We start from the raw sequence: 19400 nt of genomic DNA, 5'->3' as shown, positions 1-19400 counted from the left end.
GCTCCGATTAGGAGCGGAGAAGCAGTAGCGGATTGGCCTGCTCCGCCTTACCCAGAGGCGGAGTAGAAGCGGACCGCGGACCCCTAGAAGCAAGGCGAAGAGAAGCGGCCATTTTTCGGAGCTCCTCTTTCAGGCGGACCGTTCCGGTCGCCATCTTGAAAACATTTCGCCATAGGATTGCATTGCGGGAAATAATCGTGAATAACTAGGTTGTTTTTGAAGCTATCGTTCTGGAAATTCTTGTGCACAGAGAGTTGTGGATGGGGGTCATTTTGAGACTACTCTCACCTCTCTGCGTTGTGCGGGTCACGTGCTAGAATTTTTTAAAAATCGGGTCAACAAACAGGGACAGCACGGCTCAAACGGCGGTTTTCGGCTTTTCGCCCATAGGATTGCATTGCGGGAAAGAATCGGGGATAACTGAGTTGTTTTTAAAGCTATCGTTCTGAAAATTCTTATGCTTAGACAGTCATGGATGGGGGTCATTTTGAGACTACTCTCATCTCTCTGCGTGGTGCGGGTCGTGCGCTAGAATTTTTTAAAAAATCGGCGGGAAAAATACCTTTTTCAAAGGGCTGAGGGGCAGAGTCAGCTCCCGGTCATGATGATCCCCAAGTTGGAGGAGGGCATAGGCAAAACAGGTAACTTGGGATTCTGGGAAACTTCTCTTTCTTCATCTGAACGGACTTTTCCTAGTGTTTTTTAACACAGTAGCCCCACCAAATGCACAAACACAACCTGAAATCATATACTAAGCCAAGAATAAGAGATAGAAACACAGCACTGCTACCCACCCTAACTTTGGGGAACAACTGAAAAGATGTGGTGCAAGGGGATGAGCTCCCCTAGGGCATCTCATTGTGGACGTGCCCCCACTCTCTCCTGCACTTGGAAGGCCATCAGAGCCTTCCAAAGAGAGTAAAACGGTGGAGCAATGCCTATCATGAGTCGAAGTGAGCGTTTACTTCTTAGTGGTGGAGCGATGCCTATCATGAGTTGAAGTGAGCGTTTACTTCTCAATCTCAGAGCTGTTGGTGAAGCAATGGCTTTCTTGAGCTGAACTGGCAGCTGCTTCCCCCTCCCCCAGGCACGTCCCCCTATTGCTGGTAAAAGACAGATATAGCCTTTTTAAAAAAATTCTTCTTGCTGTTTATTCAGCAACACTACTGCTTTTAATTCCACCCCTCCTTCGTTTATTTATTTATTTATTCCATTTTATATGCATTACTGGCTTATCCTTGGCTCACTTCCTTATGCCCCCAGAAATGCCAGCTGCATGCCTGCCTGCCTTCCCTCCCTCCTCCCCTGCCCACCTTGCAGAGGTGTTGTGTGTGTGTGGCTTTGACTCAGGGGAGAAGTCTCACTTGGAGTTTTGGAAGTTCCAAATTTAGCAGGTTTAAGCCCCGCCAAAAAACAGGGGATGATGGGACTGCCTTGAGTCTGGGCGTGCGTAGGTATCCCTGGATAAGCTTTCATGGTGGTGAGTTTGAGGGGTTTTTTTAACGTGCAAAATTGACGGAGCTATGGAAAGGGGTGTTGGATTTTCATAAATTCCCCAAAAATCAGGGGATGATGGGATTTGCTTGAAACTTGGCGTGCGTGTGGACACATGGATAAGCTGTCCTGGTGCTGAGTTTGAGGTTTTTAACGTGCAAATTGACGGAGCTATGGAAAGGGGTCTGAATGGGGTGCCTGATTTTCAAAAATTCCCCAAAAATCAGGGGATGATGGGATTGCCTTGAAACTTGGCGTCCATGGGGACACATGGATAAGCTTTCATGGTGACGAGTTTGAGGTTTCTAACATGCAAATTGACGGAGCTATGGAAACGGGTGTGAATGGGGTGCCTGATTTTCAAAAATTCCCCAAAAATCAGGGGATGATGGGATTGCCTTGAAACTTGGCGTGCGTGTGTATACCCCCATGAGGTGTCATGGTGCCAAACATGAGGTTTCTAACTTGAACAGAAAAAAAGTTGTTTACTTTTTTAGCTTTCAATGCAACCCTATGGGGGGGAAACGGAGCTCCGGATCCGGATCCGGAGCTCCGAGCGGAACGGAGCGGAAGTGGGCGGAGTGGGGGCGGGGCAGAGCGGGCTGCTCCGAAAATCGCGGATCCGCAAGTGAAGCGGAGCGGGGGGTCCGTGCACACCCATACTAGAAACCATTCTGTAATGTACAATATGGTTCATTTTGGTTTGAAATGACTGAGTGCATTTCAAATACACTTATTTCGGAGTAAGCCCCATTGAATGGTGCTTACTTTTGAGTAGACACGTTAGAATTTCACTGTGAGTGATAATACTCAGTTTCTGTAACTGGCTCAGGCCCTTTCTACACGTAAGGGCTATCCCAGGAAAATAGAGGGATCGTCCCTGCCTGCTCCTGGGATCCCCTGTGTGTCATTTGGATGCACAGGGATGATCCCAAGATGATTCCCGGGGTGGAAAAGGCAGGTGTAGAAACGGCCTCAGTGTGTGACACAACATATTTTCATTCATAATTTATGGTTTAGGGTTATAATTCAGTTCAAAAATTTGAATAGCAATTACAGCATCAAGTCTGAATGTGTCAAAATTCAGATTTTTTAACTTAAACAAAAAGTAATTTCATGGGCACGAATGCCTGAGCTACCTGTGTAATTCGCTAAACTACAGCTCAGGGTTTACCACAATTGGGTCCTTCCATTTACCTTGCTCTTTTCTTTCTCAACAGACAGAACAGCTTGTGACCCTTTGGATTTTATTTGTCGTAACAGTTGTTGGGAACGCCATTGTTTTGCTGTCCACCTGGAAGAGAAAGAGGCAATCCAGAATGACTTTTTTCGTTACTCAGCTAGCCATAACAGGTATACTTGTGTCAGAAGAGATGAGGGCTGGCTCATTTCTTTTTTCCTTACCAGCAAAAAATTGATGCTCAATGAAGAATTCAGCTAACATTGTGAAATAATTACACTTAGGATTGAATTGGTGGCAGCTGATGGCAGAAGCAACACTGTACAAATGTGCAGATAGTTAAAAGCTGGCAGACCTGGCACAGGCTGGTGATGACATCAGCCTGTGCTAGACATTGCTGGTTATTGATCAGCTATAGGCCCACACTGTGCTGTTTCTACTGCTTCTGCCTCCATTGCTACCTTACATGATGTCCACCAGTAAATGTATGGGGCTCTCTTCCCCTGGACATCACCGATTTCAAGTGAGTCTTGGAATCTTCTGCAGCTATGTAAAATTTCAATTATATCTTTGTCACCTATAAAACCACTGGATCTGGAAAAATGTCTACATGTGATTGTGCTATAGAGTATGCAGTATGCCATTTAAAGAGAAATCCTGTAGTGATAATTTTGAGAAACTTGGCTCTAATTTGGGATGCGTATGTTGTTTTCACATCATTTACTAATGCCTTTTCTGTGAGTCCTTACTCCATTCCCAGGTTTAGATATACTTTGAATAAACCCATTAATCAACAACACTGAAATTAGTAATGTTATGTCACGTGTTGTTGTACATGTACTGCTACAGTCCTAGGGCTCCATCTCACCTACTTTCCCCCCAGTTTGTCTCCACAATTTCTAGCTCCATTTCATTAGCGCATCAAGCTAATGGCCCCTTTCACATGGGTTTGTGGTATTGCGCTATACCAATGAAACCTCCCTTTCGCTTGTTTGCTCTTCCACTCCTTCCCGCCCTGCCCCTTCTCCTTCTGCCTCCAGTTCATTGGTTGTAACATTGTGATGGGCATGGGCTCCTTCCCCCTCCCCTCGCTCTGCCTTTGTTGTCTAGCGATTTACTGATTTAACGTTTCATTGGCTGGGCTCCATTTCTGCAGGCAACAAGAGTGGGGTTGGAGCAGTAAAAGTCCATTCAGCCGACTCAGCACAAGTCTGTGGGTTTGACACAGTGCTGGAGGAGGAGAACCGCTCCACCCATTGCTCAGCAAGCTCTCCCTTCAAAGCACACAAAGGAAATAGCGAGAGGATGGCACTACATGAGGACTGAAGGGTGCTTTAATTCCATTTGGGGGGAATAATCCAGGTGTTTGCAGGACAGGCACAGCGTTATCTGAGTGCCATGCTGCAAAACTGCAAAATAGGCATGGTGAGAGTGTGATAAAATGCTGGTGTGATGGAGCCCCTAATCATCCCCATTGCTTCGTGGAGCTGTTCAAAGACTGATATGGCATGTGACAAAAATGTTCAGCAGATGTAGTTAGCCTCAGTTTTAGTGGGCCCTTGGGCAAGAGATCCAGTGCCTCCCTCCAGGGCAAAAAAGTACCCCCTGCAGTGATTGGGTGCCACTCATTTTGTGATCTTAACCCACCCTTCCTGTTGGTCTTCCAAGCCCAGTCAAAGGTTGAGAAGAGTAGATTAAGAATTGTGCTGAGTCTTGGGCCGTAGCTAGACCTAAGGTTTATCCCAGGATCATCCCAGGTTTGTCCCTGCCTGAGCGCTGGATGCCCTGTGTGGCATTTAGATGAATAGGTTTGACCCCAGGACAATCCTGGGATAAACCTTAGGTCTAGCTACGGCCCTGGACTCTTGGTGAAATCTTCAAACAACCATGGGGCCCAGGCAGCCATGTGCACAGAAGATACCGAGTGCAGAGCAAGCCAGTGGGCTCTACAGAGTGTCTTCTCAATGGTTCCCTCCCAACTATGAGCTCCCCATTGACACCCGCCTGGCTCAGACACTGTCATCTTTTCAGCACAATGTAAAGTTCCCCTCTACTCCCAAGCATTTCATGGTATATGATGAGGCATCTATGTCTGCTGTTTTAGAACAGATCTATTAGGAAAAACATGGAGGCCCGGTTTGGGCTATCGTGAAGAAACAACTCCCCCACTTGAGAGAGATCTTCTTTAATAACCAAATTTTGTCCCATTAGCTGCCTTTAGATTAAATTGCCTTTCAGGCTCCAGAAGGAACTGATCTGTTCTCACATAGACGGAGAGCACAATATCTGTATAGATAACACACACATACACACAGAGGATCAAAACAGACACCCCTTAGGGCAGGGGTAGGCAAAGAGATGGCACCAATGTGCCCTGGACACCTTTTTTGGCATCTGCTAAAGTGCCCTACCCTTCCCACTTGCATGATGATGGGTACATGGGATGCTTGTGTGTGTTAAACAGGGATAGAATGGTGATCCATCGTGTGAGAGAGGAAAAGATTGGGTTTGGGGTATGAGCTGGCTGGCAGAGGGAATGGAGAAGGAAAATAGTTTATCTTCTGTGAAATAGGTTTCTGTGGGTTCCAAAAAACTGTGGGTTCAAAAGCATTGTTTAGTGTGTTGGGGATCAGAGCCCACTTCTGCTTTGTACTCGGTCTTTTGGGCAGATGATTTGTCCTTTGTGACCAGCTGTGCCTCCCATGACAACCATTTTGTGTTGGTGCTCAGGAGAGTTTCTCAAATTGCCAAATTTGCCCAAGTGCCCCCAAAAGTTGCCTACTCTTGCCTTAGGGGTATGGTTAGATGCTTTGGTGGTGCAGCTATAAGGTTATGATGAGCCCTTGCACCTCATTATTCACCACTGCATGCAAGTCAACATCACTTGCTGTCATAATCATGTGACGAATGTGAGCACAAACGGGTTAAATGAGGTAGACCTGCCATTCTGCATGGAAGAAAGCAGAATGTAATTTGGACTGATTAGTCCAAGTGATAGAAGGAAGGACAGGTTTGTATTTTTTTTAATACTGGCAACTCCTGACTGCTAATTTCCCATGAGTCATTCTTAATAAAAAATTGTTTTTATTATCCTAGCCATGCTGTTAATGCTCCACTTCGGCATTTTTCTTTCCCATTACAAACCTTATGCCTGCAGGAAGATAAACAACATTCTTGTCATATTGAATTATTCCTAGGAACATATTCATCTCGGTATCGATCAAAGCCATGCCTGTGTACAAATACGAAGGGGTGGGAATTAAAAGACAATCCCTCCTGAAAATTCGCAGTCTAGGGTTAGGATGCACAAAGAAGTAGATTCTACTTAATAGAACAAATCAAAAGGTGGACGAGATAAGGTTATACATAATAAAATGTGTTGTGCTCCCTTTCATTCTTCCCTTGAATATCTTACAAGAACATGATTAAAAGAAGAAATTTTCATTTTGAAAGTGAGCTTTCCTCCCATCTTATATAGAGCTCTAAAGATACTGTTGGTTAGAGGGAAATGTGCAAACTGACCTCATTGTACTAATGTCTGGAAGTGATGCAGCCACTGTAAGAAATTGGATATTACTTGCAAGTTGTGGCTTGTAACCTGGACTGGGAAACTTGCATCAATGTGAACTCCTTCCCAATGTTCATGCCAGCTTTATTCTGCCTCTGGAGACCTGTTTGAACCCCACCCTGCCCCAGGGGGAAGGCAAAGTAGGATAATTTTGTGTGTGCTATCCTAAACTTTACTTTGTGGAAGGAAAGGGGGAAAGAAATGTGGCAAATATAGGAACTACATGACACATGATAGATCAGGCAGTAGTCTCTCTTGCCAATTGATTTTCAAGTGGCTTGAATCTACAAAACAGTGCAATTTGGGGTGCCATATGGAAAGGAGGACAGGGCCCCTGTATCTTTAACAGTTGAATAGAAAGGGGAATTTCAGCAGGTGTCATTCGTATGCATGCCGCACCTGGTGAAATTCCCTCTTCATCACAACAGTAAAGTTGCAGGAGCTATACTAGAGTGACCAGATACAAAAGAGGGCAGGGCTCCTGCAGGTTTAACTGTTGTGATGAAGAGGGAGTTGCACTAGGTGCTGCATGCATACAAATGGGACCTTAGTCTTATTATTTTTAATAGACACACACACACACACGTGTTGTTTGGGTTGCAGTCTAATGTACAAGTGCTCTAATGTAAGTTCAACGATGCTTCCTTTATTTAACCGCTATAATTTCCAAATTACTTTACCATCCAACTCCGCAATTAACAAATATTATCTGCAAGCATTGCAGAGCTTGGCTGACATTCACTCTGCAGTGCACGAGATGGGTTTTTATAGTGATTTGTTCTCCCCCCTCCCTTTCCAACCAAAAAAAGGCTGTCTTTTCTTCTTCTTTTAAGACTATTCAAGCAATTTGTTTACAAGACTCACGATGATTTGAAAACAAAGCTTGCCACCACCAGACCAATTTAAATAATCTCTCGTCAGACACTTTTAATAGCAGCTTGCTTTTCATCATTGATTTGTAGATTATGGGATGCTTCATCACTTTGCTTTGTGACATGCCCAGAGCAAAGATGGGAGCATGTTACTATCCTCAAGGTGGAATCTGAATGACAAGCCATGAGGGAACAAAGACCGTCTTACTTTTTCTTTTCTTTTAAAGTCAATGTAACTTTTTAGATTAATTTCTGAATTCTCAAGTTATTCTTGATTTAAAGCCTTGGGACAAACAAGTGGAGAAAGACTACGAATGCTGCTTGTGCAAGCATTTGCACTGTTGGGAGACAGCAGTATTTTGGCCTCAGGGATGAATATTTGCCATGGAATAGACAAGTGATTCATGAGCCACACTCTAGCGAAAGATATTCAAGGCCTTTGCTAGACCACGGGTTAGCCCGGGTTGAACCCCGGGCTCGCCCCTGTGTGTTGAGATTATGCACAGGGGATCCCGGGCTCAGGCAGGGGTCAACTCTCCCTTGCCCCAGGGTAACAGGCTCCAGTTGTAACCCGGAATTTCCCACGGCCCCAGGCTGAGCCCAAGACCATGAGCGTGTAGACCGTTCCACCGCTTTTCCTGGCTACTGCAATTATTTGCGAGTAGCCGGGAGAAGAGGCGGATGGGGCACAGCGCTCCTCAAGAGCGCTGTGCCCATCGGGGCAGGGGGAGAGATTGTGGCCTGTGGGGGAGAGATCGCAGCCAGTGGGGAGATCGGGGCAGGGTGGGGGGAGCCGCAACATCATTTTTTTAAAAAAAATACCATTGCCGCTCGAGCATTCCTGCACAGCGGCCCCTTTAAATAAACAAACAAAAAAATAATGGTGGATGCGATGGGGCTTTCCTGCAGCCTGTCGTGTCTGACGTCTGGATTGGAGCGACGGCCTGCGCTACTTGTACTGCGGGCTCGCCCCTCCTCCTGCACGGATTCCCAGGTAGGTCTAGCAAAGGCCCAAGACAGAAAGAGATGTTGCTGATGCTATTCTGAGTTGCCGGATGTGCAACAGGATGCTACAAAGATGATAAACCTTCCTCAGCCAGAAAGCAGTGCTAGCCCTACCATTAGGCAAACTGAGGCAGTCATCTCAGGCAGCTGATTTTGGGGTGTCGTGAAAGATCGAGAAATTCTTCAGTTATTTTATTAAATTAATTAATTGAAATTAAAAAAAAAATATTGTTGTATTTTGACTGCCAGGAAATGACAGTCAATGACAACAACACTTTTAGGATTTTATGCCTTAACTTGACTGGTCTGAGGCACTATTACCTTGACTTGGGGGTACATGGGTGTGCACTTGCTGGTCTGCCTCAGGCAGCAAAATGTATTGGGCCAGCTCTGAGCAAGCTCCCTGCCTCCACTACAGCAGCTGAAGGAACATATATACATTGCTTTTCTGTGGCTTCATCCCCTACTGCCACAGTAATATATTGAGGTCAGAAAAGTGGAGCTTATTGCAGTCCTTTCAGCCAAGTGGCGATTGTTTGAGAATGGCCCTTCCAACATGATTCGGAGTTTCTGGCCTTGCCACAGGACTGTGGGACAAACCCATAGAAAAGCAGCTCTTGTATAACTGGGATAGCAAATGAAGGGGTTCAATGCCTAAATGTCTAGAACAATCTACTTTATATTGACTATTTTCCTGCCAGCAGCAGAAATTATATGGAGCAGGGGTGGCGAAACACACAGTGTAATGATATCAGGACATGGGGAAAGTAAGCTGTACTAGATGTTACAGAAGGGGAGGGTGAGCATGTAATGGGGCTGCAGCCTGTGGCTCTTGTTCAATTCCACCCTAAGTTTTCACTCCTGCCACTTTGATGCCTCAGGAAGTGCGAGGAGGAATGATATACTTTGGATAGCTAATATCAGGGATTGTACCACATGGAGAGAACCAGTTCTTTTACTGTTCTGAACCCCCAGTTGATTATAGTTTGTCATGCTGGCTATGTTAATAATCCTCTCAGGGCTTCACCCCACCCAGCTGAAATCCTGCATGCTTACCGGGGTTTTCTGCATCTGGTTTCCTTGTGGCATTACAATAGGCTTCTTTACACAGCGGACACATGATTCAAATTGAAAACTTCCTTTCTCGGCAATGTTCTATTTTGTTTCATTATACAGTGCCATGTAGTGGCTGTATTATAGCACAAAACCATCATTACACACTACCGATATCTCACATTAACATTTGTTATTGCCTTATCTCTGATCTTTTAAAAACTGGGATAAAGCTCAAAAAGCATGGGAGACACATTGGAGACTGCTGACATCATGTAAAGTACCTGCAAACTTCCATTAGTGACCAATCAGAAGGGCTGCAACGAGTGCTGTAACTGTGTTTGGCTAAACACAGTTGCAGAACCTCTTACAATTGGGTACCCTAATAAGCCAGGATTCCTGGTCATGTGGAGCAGTTTAAGCATGTTTAGCAAAATAAAATTTCACTGTCCTTGTACATCTCCCCTGTCAACATGTGGAGTGAAGGGGGCCGGAGCATCTCTGGCTGCTTCCACGGTTACAGTTAACCTCTCTTTGGTGAACCCATGAAGTAGGTTTGTATTGCTGAAACTTCCAGAACCATGACAATCTGTACCCTCACATTTGTTACTGAATTACAACTCAAATGGAATTTGGTGGCATCCCTAATTTGGAATGAAGTGACTAAGTGGATTTCATCCACAGTTTTGGCCTTTTAAAGAAATCCATTTAGAATAGCAGACAAGTTTAGAAAAAGTCTGGCTCAAGGAACTATACATTTTGGAAGACTGATTGCTGTTTACGTGGATTGTTCTGTACATATGCTCAGTGCATAGGTGCATACACTGAGCATAGGTCCAACTGGCACAGACCTCACGGGCAGGTGTACCATATAAAATCTGAAATAGCCAGAATTGCCACTCTTTATAAATTCTTCCACCATGTACTGTGATGCAGATGGGATGCTTTACTGTACCAGGTGTTATTACAATAAAAGATGTCCAGCCCCATCTTGCCAGCATAACCAAAATGCTCAAGACTGCTAGGAGTAAGGAGAGAAAGTGCTGTTACTAAATAGTAATGCTGATGTGCTGGGGAACCTTTGCATCCGTGTTGTGGTATAGCTCATGACAAATTAAAGTGGGGAAACATGGTGTACCTGAATGAAAGCAATCTAGGACCCATCAAGGAAAGATCAGCTGGAATTTGGATGTGACTGTTATGGAGGGGATAACCCCCACTTCTGCCAATTAATATGTGACTTCAACTGTGCATGGCAGTTAGAGATATATATTCCAGTAATTATGACACTGGGCATGTTCCAACCAAAGTGAAGCACTTTCAAATCCTATTCATACAATCATAGAATCATAGAAGAGTAGAGCTGGAAGGGGCCTATAAGGCCATCAAGTCCAACCCCCTGCTCAATGCAGAAATCCACCTTAAAGCATCCCAGACAGATGGTTGTCCAGCTGCCTCTTGAAGGCCTCTAGTGTGGGAGAGCCCACAACCTCCCTAGGTAACTGGTTCCACTGCTCTACAGTCAGGAAGTTTTTCCTGATGTCCAGATGGAATCTGGCTTACTGTAACTTGAGCCCATTATTCCGTGTCCTGCACTCTGGGAGGATTGAGAAGAGACCCTGGCCCTCCTCTGTGTAACAACCTTTCAAGTATTTGAAGAGTGCTATCATGTCTCCCCTCAATCTTCTCTTCTCCAGGCTAAATATACCCAGTTCTTTCAGTCTCTCTTCATAGGGCTTTGTTTCCAGACCCCTCCTCCTCCTCCTTGCCCTCTTGACTTCAATCAGTGAGAAATAAACATATGCTTAAGTCTTCTATAGAAATTAGTGGGATAAACTTTGTTGGATTGTGTCTATTGTGTTTATGATTAGTAGACATGCATTGCATTCCTGTGCATGTTTACTCAAACATATGTCTCAGGGTGCTCAATGGGGATTACTCCCTGTTAAGTGTGTTTAGGATTGCAGCCTTAGTTATTTTATGAGAAATCTAAGTAACAGAAAAATGTAAAAGATGTAAAAGCAACCCCATCTAATATTTGTAATTATTTCCTTTTATCCAGTAATTATGCAACAAATTCTACCATCATAAGTTTATGTTAAGGCTTATTAATTTTATGTCTTTTGCTTCAATTTTCCTTTAGAAAAGTTAATATAGTTATTTGATCTCCACCTCGTCATAAGAGATTTAATTTCAAGCTTGTGCCTTGAGTAATTTTCCATTTTCCATTTATGTCGAAATACTGACTACCTTGGGAGATGGTTTCAAAATTAACATTTTAATATTGGGTAAATTTCTTTAAAAGGATCCTAGATTAGTCCTGTCAACTTCTGCTTATCATCAAGGGACAGAAGAGAACAAATGAGAACTGCAAATTAAGAGTTATTAATCCTGTTTATCACATAGTGAGGTGATAAAGCTAAGTTACAATAATTAATTATAGAAAACCTGGCAGAGCTCTTTGCAAGTAAGAACTTAATAATCGTGTGATGAGGCTCAAAGTCCATGTTACAAAGAGGTCCATGAATCTTTATGCTGCACTGCCCCCACCCACCCACTCCTGCAAGTAAGAGTAGAAGAGGGATGGACAGAAAAGGCTGATTAACTCTGTCCTCTCTCATTCTTTTTAAAGCTGAAAACAATTCTCCCCTAAGCTGCTTTATCAGCCACGGACAGTGGGAGTGTGGTAGGGAGGGGAGGATGGTTTCTCTGTATCTTTTCTTCTGTGGATGAAAAATCAACTCATATGTGTGGAGTGGGAGTGGGGAAGAGTTAAGCAGCCTCTCCATGCCTGCTCTTTCCTCACTCAGACACAGTTTAAGAGGTGGGGAGGGATGCAGAATTATACATAATGTGTCATTTGCGCACAAGCCTTAAGGTAGAATGGCTGCAGATTCATTACTCACCAGAAGGGGGCAAAGATCAGGAAGTGGGGCTGATGGGAAATCCATGAGTAGATATGGGAGGTAGCAACCATTTCAGGGAGCAGATTTGGGGCTTCCAGGAAAGGGCACCAAACTGTCAATTATTTATTAACTAATGTATTTTACCGCTGGAGGGGGACATTTGGCTTTTTTGCCTAAGTTACCAAATGTCTCGGGCAACTTTTGTGGAAAAGACTTCTGGTTTTGATAGCATGAGGCCATGGGTGAGGGTGTGAGCAGGACTGCATTTTCAATAGGGGTGTGCACGGACCCCCCGCTCCACTTCACTTGCAGATCCGCCATTTTCCGGATCGGGCCGCTCCGCTCCGCCCCGCCCCCGCTCCGCCCACTTCCGCTCCGCTCCGCTCGGAGCTCCGGATCCGGATCGGAGCTCCGTTTCCCCCCCCATAGGCTTGCATTGAAAGCTAAAAAATTATACAACTTTTTTTCTGTTCAAGTTAGAAACCTCACGTTTGGCACCATGACACCTCATGGGGGTATACACACGCACGCCAAGTTTCAAAGCAATCCCATCATCCCCTGATTTTTGGGGAATTTTTGAAAATCGGGCACCCCATTCACACCCCTTTCCATAGCTCCGTCAATTTGCACGTTAGAAACCTCAAACACGCCACCATGAAAGCTTATCCAGGGATACATACGCACGCCGAGACTCAAGGCAGTCCCATCATCCCCTGTTTTTTTGGCGGGGCTTAAACCTGCAAAATTTGGAACTTCCAAAACTCCAAGTGAGCGCAGGAAGGACTTCTCCCCTGAGTCAAAGCCACACACACACAACATCCCTGCGAGGTGGGCAGGGGAGGAGGGAGGGAAGGCAGGCAGGCAGGCAGCAGACATTTCTGGGGGCATAAGGAAGTGAGCCAAGGATAAGCCAGTAATGCATATAAAATGGAATAAATCAATAAATAAACAAAGGAGGGGTGGAATTAAAAGCAGCAGTGTTGCTGAATAAACAGCAAGAAGATTTTTTTAAAAAAGGCTATATCTGTCTTTTACCAGCAATAGGGGGACGTGCCCGGGGGAGGGGGAAGCAGCTGCCAGTTCAACTCAAGACAGCCACCAACAGCTCTGAGATTAAGAAGTAAACGCTCACTTCAACTCATAACAGGCATCGCTCCACCACTAAGAAGTAAACGCACACTTCGACTCATAATAGGCATTGCTCCACCGTTTTACTCTCTTTGGAAGGCTCTAATGGCCTTCCAGTGCAGGAGAGAGTGGGGGCACGTCCACGATGAGATGCCCTAGGGGAGCTCATCCCCTTGCACCACATCTTTTCAGTTGTTCCCCAAAGTTACGGTGGGTAGCAGTGCTGTGTTTCTATCTCTTATTCTTGGCTTAGTATATGATTTCAGGTTGTGTTTGTGCATTTGGTGGGGCTACTGTTTTAAAAAACACTGGGAAAAGCCCGTTCAGATGAAGAAAGAGAAGTTTCCCAGAATCCCAAGTTACCCGTTTTGCCTATGCCCTCCTCTAACTTTGGGATCATGTGATCATGACCGGGAGCTGACTCTGCCCCTCAGCCCTTTGAAAAAGGTATTTTTCCCGCCGATTTTTAAAAAACTTCTAGCGCGCGACCCGCACGACGCAGAAAGTTGAGAGTAGTCTCAAAATGACCCCCATCCACGACTCTCTGTGCACAAGAATTTTCAGAACGATAGCTTAAAAACCAACCCAGTTATGCCCGATTCTTTCCCGCAATGCAATCCTATGGGCGAAAAGCCGAAAACGCCGTTTGAGCCGCGCGGTTGACCCGATTTTCAAAAAAATATAGCACGCGACCCGCACGACGCAGAGAGGTGAGAGTGGTCTCAAAATGACCCCCATCCACGACTCTCTGAGCACAAGAATTTCCAGAACGATAGCTTCAAAAACAACCTAGTTATCCACGATTATTTCCCGCAATGCAATCCTATGGCGAAATGTTTTCAAGATGGCGACCGGAGTGCTCCGCCTGAACTAGGAGCTCTGAAAAATGGTCGCTTCTCTTCGCCTTGCTTCTAGGGGTCCGTGGTCCGCTCCTACTCCGCCTCTGGGTAAGGCGGAGCAGGCCAATCCTCTACTGCTTCTACGCTCCTAATCGGAGCGGATCACACCCCTAATTTTCAACACCTCTCCCTTCATCTGACCAGGTTTCAGTTATACAGGCGAGGTCAGCAAGTTCTCTCTGGTTAGAGCTGTTCCATGAGCTGATCTGGCATTTACTAGTCACACTTTAAGGGTCAAAAAGACTGCAGTTAAGTCACGAGAGTTACAGAGCCCAGAGAATGGGCCCAAAGCGGGGGCTACTACCTGGAAATAGCCTCACCTGGAAATAGCGCCGCCTGCAGTGGGTAGCCCTAGTGTGTGGACCTTCTCCTAGTGACACTGTGCACACTCCTCGGCTGCCTCTTAGGTCTCTAGCTAGCCCTCACTTCAGCAGCAATGAGAAGGACAGGGGGCAAAGAAACAATATCAGTGGAGGCTGGTGGCCACATTGTTAGTGGGGCCGTGAATCCTCTCAGGGTTTCAGTCAGAATCAGTCAGAACTCTAAAGGAACTATCCAAGGTGCAAGTTCTCTTAGGCCCTTTCCAAAACTTCCAGCATTCCGGGAGGGAGGGGAGAGGATCTCGCAATATTCTGATTGCGAGATCCTCCCCTTTGTCCAGGTATGAATGCAACATCCTGGGAGGGAGGGGGGATGTCACGCCAGCCATTTTTTAAAATTTATTTTTACAGAAGATGAGCACTCTTGTGCTCCAATGAAAAGTAAGTTTTTCTTTTTTGTTTTTGTTTTTTTAAAAACCCGATCACGCTCCCCCCACCCCCAATGGCATGGAGCACCTGAAGAACTCTGTGCCCACCTCTTCGTATTTAATAGTGAGGAGGCAGGACGAAGCTGGGACGGACACCCACACACCTCCCACGATCTCGGGATGATCCTGAGACTGCGGGAAGTATCGGGTTTTCCCAGGATTTATCCCTGAGAAAACCTGCACTCGTACCCCCCCCCTTACCCCCAGGAGTCATTTGGATGCACAGGGACTCAGCCGTGACCAGCCCAGATTTTCAGGCTGGTGTAGAAACGGCCTTAGAATTCTGACTGGTTCTGACTGAAACCCAAAGCAGATTCCCAGTCCCACTGTCATCGGAGCCAGCAGTAAAGCATCTTTGGCCAGATCTATACTTTCTGTCAAATCATTTCCAATGTGGAATAAAAAGCAGGATTTTTGTTGTTTATTCGTTCAGTCATTTCCGACTCTTCATGACTTCATGGACCAGCCCACGCCAGAGCTTTCTGTCGGCTGTCGCCACCCCCAGCTTCCCCAAGGTCAAGTCTGTCACCTCCAGAATATCATCCATCCATCCATCTTGCCCTTGGTCGGCCCCTCTTCCTTTTGCCCTCCACTTTCCCTAGCATCAGCCTCTTCTCCAGAGTATCCTGTCTTCTCATTATGTGGCCAAAGTACTTCAGTTTTGCCTTTAATACCATTCCCTCAAGTGAGCAGTCTGGCTTTATTTCCTGGAGTATGGACTGGTTTGATCTTCTTGCAGTCCAAGGCACTCTCAGAATTTTCCTCCAACACCACAGTTCAAAAGCATCTATCTTCCTTCGCTCAGCTTTCCTTATGGTCCAGCTCTCGCAGCCATAGGTTACTACGGGGAATACCATTGCTTTAACTATGCGGACCTTTGTTGTCAGTGTGTTGTCTCTGCTCTTAACTATTTTATCAAGATTTGTCATTGCTCTCCTCCCAAGAAGTAAACGTCTTCTGATTTCCTGGCTGCAGTCAGCGTCTGCAGTAATCTTTGCGCCCAGAAATACAAAGTCTGTCATTGCCTCCACGTTTTCTCCCTCTATTTGCCAGTTATCAATCAAGTTGGTTGCCATAACACTATAAAAATGGTATATGGAATGTGGATTGTGCCTCAACAGTTTTCAGTGCACTTCAACACCGCTATAAAGCAATTGTGTAGATCTAGCCTCAGATAGATCCTTTAGAGTTGTGACTGAAAGCCAGAGCAGATTCACTAGCCCACTGACACTTGGAGACACCAGCCTCCACTGGACAAAATAACAAACAAAAATCCTTCCCCTCACTATCTGTTATTTCTGCTTCCACAGCAGCTTGCTGCTGCTGCTGTTCTTGAACAAAATTGTTGTTTGAATGCCTCTTATTGAAAAAAGGCCACTTCGAAATGATCCCAACACTTAAGCATAACTTTTAAAGGTTGTATTTTACAGCTTGAAGTGTAAGTTTTTTTCTTTTATAAATAAGTCTAGTGATGTGGAGTTTAAAATGTTGCCCTCCCACAAGTAGCTTCAGGAATACCCTTCAAAACATGTTCAGTGTTCAAGATAACTGCTATACCTCAGGTGAACATGAGAGAGAGAGAGAGAGAGAGACAAAATGAACATTTACAGGAAATGATTGCTCTTAAAACCATTTCAAAAGTTTGTGTAGGCTGTCTCTTTATATAGGCTTTTATTCTCTCAGCAAAAAAGGCTTTTCTTTGCAAACTTCGCAGTTTGTTCGCAGCGGCATGGATAAAAATGACCTGGTTCATGATCAAAATACTTATTTTCCTTCTCTCAAAATGTGTTGGTTGTTTTGTCTGAAGAGGAACTGACAAATTTGCCATGACATTTTCTATTGCTTTAAATGTGTGTGTGTGTGTGTGTGTGTGTGTGTAGCAACTTTTGTGTCAAGCCGCTTTCCATGAACGTTGTGCCATGCAGAGGTCATGCTAAGGCAGTCTCTGTGTGGCAGTTGTTCCCTGAAAGGTCATACGCCATTCTGCATTCAAAAATCCTCATTATTCGTTTGCAAGCTTTCGGTTGCTTTTCATTTAAGACTCCAGCTGAGTTCTTTTCAATTTCTGCTTCTTCTGGAACACTGTTCTTCACTCAAGGAAACTTTTTAACACAATCCCGAGATACAGATTTCATAATGCAAGCTCTCAGGCCCTTTTTGAGAAGTTCACACTTACATGTTTGATTTTGTCGAATGAAAATGAGGCAACTGGTTATCAGAGCAGCTCCCAATGTGAAGTTAAAAGAGCGCTGGGATTCTGATGTACAATGAAGTGGGGTGCTGATGTATGTATTCCATGTAACATAGATGGACATCTGCCACTGATACAGTACTATGGGTTGGGGGAGAAGAACCCAGTTCACTTGGGACATGTTCCCACACTTTGTGTAAGACCCAAAGCCTGTCTCATTCTGTACGTGCAAAATGATTTCCTACTTTGCTGCTGGAGAGAAACCCTTTTGTTCCTGAGGTCTATGTCAATATTTTTAATACCTCCTGAACTCCCAATCTCTTCAGCTCTTCACCCCCTCAGGCTTCCCCATCTATCCTTCCTTCAGGTCCCCCACCCCACCCAGAGAGGCCCTCGGCTGAGGGAGTTTTCAGACAGAGGGCTCTTAGGATCACCAGTCAGAAGCCACTGTGTAGATTTCCATCTTTTCTTTCTTAACTGATTTTCCATGGTAAGAAAAAAGGTGGAAGACGTGATTACAAGATGAAGGAAACATCTGCACACACACACACCCATAAAAAGCTGTGAATGGCAGAGCGATGGCACTATAAAAGCCTCATGTAGAAGCCCTCTGACTCTTCTTCCTTTAGTCATCCTGCTTCAGGGGACCCTGTCTCTTAGGCTTCCTGATCCCTCTTCCCATTCAGCTTAAGCCACCAATTTACCTGACTAATTATAATGCTTCTGTACCTTCTTCCTGCCAATAACATACATCTCTTCCTGTTTCTAGATACCATGTGGGATTTTTCCTAAAGTTGACCTATTTGTGAATGTTTTGGTTGGTGATCGTTTCCCCTGAGAAATTCGAATGTTCGCAAACATTCCCTGATATTAGACTAGCCAAGCCAATGACTGGAACAAGTTCATTTTTGCATGTAGATCTAAGCTCTAGCTAGGATTCCTGACTCTATGGGAGGGACAAAGGCCAGTATTAGAGGACATGTTTTGCTTGTTGGAGATTCCAGGTTCAATCCCTGGCACCTCCATTAAGAAGTAATAGATAGCAGGTAAGGTGAAAGACATCCATAGGGAGAGGCGGGTAACAATTATTATTATTATTATTATTATTATTATTATTATTATTATTATTATTATTATTATTATTATATGCCTGAGGATCTGGAGAGCTAGTCCTGCCAGTCAGAGATATACATAGTCTGATCTGGTTTAATATGGTTTCCTGTGTATCTACACTAGGGATGTGCTCCGCTTCTCCTCCAACCGAAAAAGCAGGAGCGGAGCGGGGGGCTTCGCCTACCCTTAAGGCGGAGGCGAAGAGGATTGGGGGGCCGGCGGATCGAGGCGAAGAGGATTGCCTCAATCTGGAGCTTCACCTGAAGATAAGTGGGGGGGAGGGGACTAATCTGGCGCTGCCGGCACCGCCATCCATGCGGCAGCGGCGGCGGCAGCACCAGGTAAGGGAGCAGGGAGGAGGGACGCTTACCTTCCTCTGTCGCCGGCTTCAATTGAGGCCCTGGTTGAAGCTGGAAGTGAAGGCCGAGGCCTCTTCCGGCTTCAACCGGGGCCTCAATTGAATCCCGCGATGGAGGAAGGTAAGGGGGCGGGGTGGGTGGGTGGGTGGTTTCTCTGGCGCTGCCGCTGTCGATATAGTGACGGCGGCGAAGCCGAATCTCGCGCCGCGGAGCGGAGCGGGAGACGGGTGGAGCAGCGCGAAGAGGATCGGGCCTGATCCGGATTTTCCGGATCAGGCCACGAAGCGGACTGGGGGGTCCGTGCACACCTCTAATCTACACTGCTCTTTCCTATGTATCTTTACACTACCTCCTCCAAAGACGGATCCGAATTGGGTCAGGGGAGCTGTGGATCGAGGCGAAGTGGTTTGCCTCCATCCGGAGCTCCGATCGCAGGTAAGTGGGGGAGGAGCTCACCCGCCGCTGCTGCTGCAGTCCATGCGGCGATGGCGGTGGATCAAGGTAAGGGGGCAGGAGGAAGGGGGGCTTACCTGTGTCCAGTGCAGTCTGGCGCAGCCTTCAACTGAGGCCTGGGCCTCAGTTGAAGCCTGCGCTGGACCGCGACAGAGGCAGGTAAGTGGGGAGGGGGAATTAACTGGCTGCGCTGCCACAGTCCATGCAGCGACGGTGGCAGAGCCAGGTAAGGGGGCAGGGGGGCTTGTTCAGCCCCCATTTTGTCCCCCCTTCCCCACTTACCTGCCTCCACCGCCTGCCACGGAGGCAAGTAAGTAGGGAAGGGGGCCCAAAATCTCAAACTGCCCCTCCGGATCTCACTCCGCAGAGCG

At 45.9% G+C, this 19400-nt stretch overlaps 1 protein-coding gene across 1 annotated transcript in view; it reads left to right on the top strand.

The window, feature by feature from the left end:
- NPSR1 (neuropeptide S receptor 1) overlaps positions 1 to 19400 on the top strand; it is a 67392-nt gene that overhangs the window by 12316 nt on the left and 35676 nt on the right. The window contains exon 3 of the mRNA XM_063123543.1: positions 2715 to 2847. Within this exon, the coding sequence (XP_062979613.1) occupies positions 2715 to 2847 (133 nt within the window). The remainder of the gene's footprint in view (positions 1 to 2714; positions 2848 to 19400) is intronic.

Source organism: Elgaria multicarinata, chromosome 1 (genome assembly GCF_023053635.1).
Source record: "Elgaria multicarinata webbii isolate HBS135686 ecotype San Diego chromosome 1, rElgMul1.1.pri, whole genome shotgun sequence".
In the NCBI taxonomy this organism is placed as follows: domain Eukaryota; kingdom Metazoa; phylum Chordata; class Lepidosauria; order Squamata; family Anguidae; genus Elgaria; species Elgaria multicarinata.
This window is presented reverse-complemented; position numbering and strand designations above follow the sequence as displayed.